The sequence below is a fragment of the Cryptomeria japonica genome, chromosome 3 (assembly GCF_030272615.1).
Source record: "Cryptomeria japonica chromosome 3, Sugi_1.0, whole genome shotgun sequence".
Classification (NCBI taxonomy): domain Eukaryota; kingdom Viridiplantae; phylum Streptophyta; class Pinopsida; order Cupressales; family Cupressaceae; genus Cryptomeria; species Cryptomeria japonica.
Genome location: NC_081407.1, coordinates 323,966,583 through 323,969,829, shown reverse-complemented (window position 1 = coordinate 323,969,829; position 3,247 = coordinate 323,966,583). Strand labels below are relative to the sequence as shown.

Below are 3,247 nucleotides of genomic sequence, written 5' to 3'. Positions count from 1 at the left end.
AGAATTATGTTTGTACTAATGGCCACAAGTTGCCATTCCCATTTCTGTCTTTCATTCTTGCTTGGTATAAGATCCCAATAATCCTAAAATTTATCTTTTCCCTCTACTTCTATGTATTTGTATTCAGCCTTCGCATTTGAAAGTCATGTTCTATCCTTCCATACATCCAATTAGCAAGAAAATGTATCCTCCAATTCTACCACCAAATAACTTTTACTTATTGATAATCTTACCTTCGATCTCTTTGTCACAAAGTAAATCTCTTATAATCAAGTTTGAATGAATGCTTTACTTCCTTCCCTTTGTCTTTGCTCCATCCTCTAAACCTCAGATCGCTCTTTACAATTCACCTTAATTTCATCTCTATTTTACTTTATTGGTTTCAAATGCTTCATTTTAATAATAATATATTTATTATATGATAATGTATAATTTGAATTTTCGGTAAAGATAAAATGTTTTCAAGCAATACCATAATTTGTTATTTTTTAATTGATTGTCAAATGAATAAGTTGTTTGATAAATCATTTTAAACTAACCATCACAAGAACTAAATGTGGAACTTCATTCGCCCAGCTTGAACTTGAACTTGAATTTAAAAGGAACAAGTTACATATTAAATATCTGCCTCATGCTTGTAAAGATAATATAAATAGAGATATATATATTACAACTTGATGAATTAAAATTCTTTATTGGCATGTTGCAGCACAAGGCATGGGTAAGTAAACACGTCTCTCAACATAACAAACAGGATTTGGAAACGGATGGTTGTGAATTCCTTCGTATGTTACAACTACTATTTCATCCTCCAAAGCATTTCGCTCTACCCTTTTCTTCACGCTGCATTTCTTATCGGAGCATTTGTAATAACACCTGAAAAATTCACATGTTGTTTTCAATATTATTTCCCAATCCATCCTTCAGATTTAAAATTTAGTATTGTAGGTAAAAAAAAAATTAAATTATAATTGAGTCTACCTTGGCATTTCGCAATTTGGCATTGATTTCTCTCCGTATTTGCGCCATTTGTAACCGTCATCCAAAGGCTCTTCACTTCTCACTTGAATAATAATTATCTGGCTTGATTTCCCATCAACATTCTTCAGGCTGAAAAAACATCGCACATTGCATATATTTATATTTTATACAGCATCTCACTCTATCATTAGAAACCAAATCAAGCGATTCTATATACTCACAAACATATATTTAATTGTTGGTATATACAACAGAGTGATTTTTTTGTTACTACAACAGAGCTATTTACCATAATCTTAATATTAAATTATCCGTAAATTCGTACCGTTTGTTCGTGCACTGCAACCCATCTTCATCGATATTCGTTCTCTTCATTCCACTGTGATTATATGGTGGATCATCTGATTGTTTGCCTTCAAATTTCTCGAGTTCCTCATATTCGGCGGATTTCTGTGAAAGGAATGAGCAGCTCTCAATATAATCCGAAGAAGAAAGAGATTGGGAGGGATATGAATTTTGACAAGGATAGGCAAGTGGTTGTTCAATAACATCCAAATCAGATAAATGGGTTTTGTTCTTCGGCATACAAAAGTCTGTTCCTTCTGAATTATTGAAGAACTGTAATGCCGGTGAAGAAATTTCCCCATCGTCAAAATGGAAACGGCCGTAAAATCCAGTATCTGCCATGGCAAAGCACAAATAATGATCTATTCAAGAACAATATATTTGGATACAATTCGAATGACAAATCCGCAGAGATTAACAAATGAAATTGAAATCTGGCTCTGTGAAGTGGCTTCTGGCATCGACCGCAGATTTTATAGCTACATATTTATGAATGGGTACTAAAATAATAAATCGCTGGAACAAACATAAGAAACAAAAATATCACGTGATGATCTTCAATTATTAAATCGTGGCAAGTGAGTCATCTAATTTGGTCAAAGCCATTCGAAACTTTGCTTTATTAACATGTTTTCCTCGTTTCCAAGCATAGAATGAGATTCTCTTTGAGATGAACTCTCAATATTATATACCTACCAAATTGGCTCCTGCAAATAAATATAGTTAAAGAATGATGTTAAGATGATGCTGCCGCAAGTGAGATGAGTTGGACAATCCCCTCAAAGCTTCCGTCCGTGCATGTCTATCAATTATGAGTTACTGCATATAACTCTTAAACTTCATTATTGATAATAATTTGGTTGTATAGTTAGCTTCTTGTTGTCAATGTATTATTATTAATATGCGCTTAGTTTTTATATAAACTTTCATAAAAGATTTATATACTTAATATGTTTAGTCGATGTATTAATTATTAATGTGTTTAGTTTCATAAAAGATTTATATACTTAATATGTTTAGTCAATGTATTAATTATTAATGTAGATAGAAGATCTTTATATTAAGAATTAATATGCTGACTACAATCCATCAATTTATTAGGGATAGCAATAAAATTGAGATGAGTCAATGAGATGAGTCAAAAACTATATGTTGAACCTAATAGCAATGTCATAATCATTATTTTTATTATTTGGAACACTTTTACACTAAATAGTCTTCATTTCATAATTTTTTAATTAATAATTATGTATAACGTCATTTTAATTGATTTAAATGAATAAGATAATGTTTCACAATCATAAACATAATAATTAGTAAACATATGTTAAATAAATCTATAAGCCGTCAATATAAGAATCTCAAGGCACATATCTTACATATGCCTCATATTTAATATAAATACTTAAAGGTTGATATTTATAAACATCTTTTAAATTGATATATTTAAGATATTTATTCTAAGAACTATATAACTATGAGAGATAATAACACCTTATATAAATATCTTAAGACATTTATTTAAATCATTATAATAAATTAGTGTAGCCTAAGATAAAGAGTTGGGACTCATACTTGATAAATTATCATTATAATCAATGTTAAAATTAAATGAAATATAAAAGATACTTAATGCATAATCAAATGAACCAAATTTGATCATAGATGTCACTAAATGATATGCCACTTCAAGAAAGCATTTGAATCTATCAAATGATGACCTCAAAATAATATATTTTTCTATTAATTAACCAATTGAGAGTTGCACTTACAAATCTAATCTCCTTGCATGTGGAAGTGGGCTTTGCACCTATAGAAGTAAACTTGATGCATGCACATAATTTTTTTTTGTAAAATTGGTTTTGGTATAATTCTCATGAGTTAAAATTATTGTCACAGTATAATACACATTCATTTCAAA

General features: G+C 29.7%; 1 protein-coding gene across 1 annotated transcript; it reads right to left on the bottom strand.

The window, feature by feature from the left end:
- Nucleotides 1-692: 692 nt before the first annotated feature.
- LOC131035994 (WRKY transcription factor 71-like) lies at nucleotides 693-1,668 on the bottom strand. Its single transcript, XM_057967783.2, has 3 exons — nucleotides 1,271-1,668; nucleotides 982-1,110; nucleotides 693-876 (listed from the first exon to the last, which is right to left on the bottom strand). Exons 1-3 carry the CDS (start codon nucleotides 1,666-1,668, stop codon nucleotides 693-695), a joined length of 711 nt encoding a protein of 236 aa, XP_057823766.2.
- Between the last annotated feature and the right edge of the window lie 1,579 nt (nucleotides 1,669-3,247).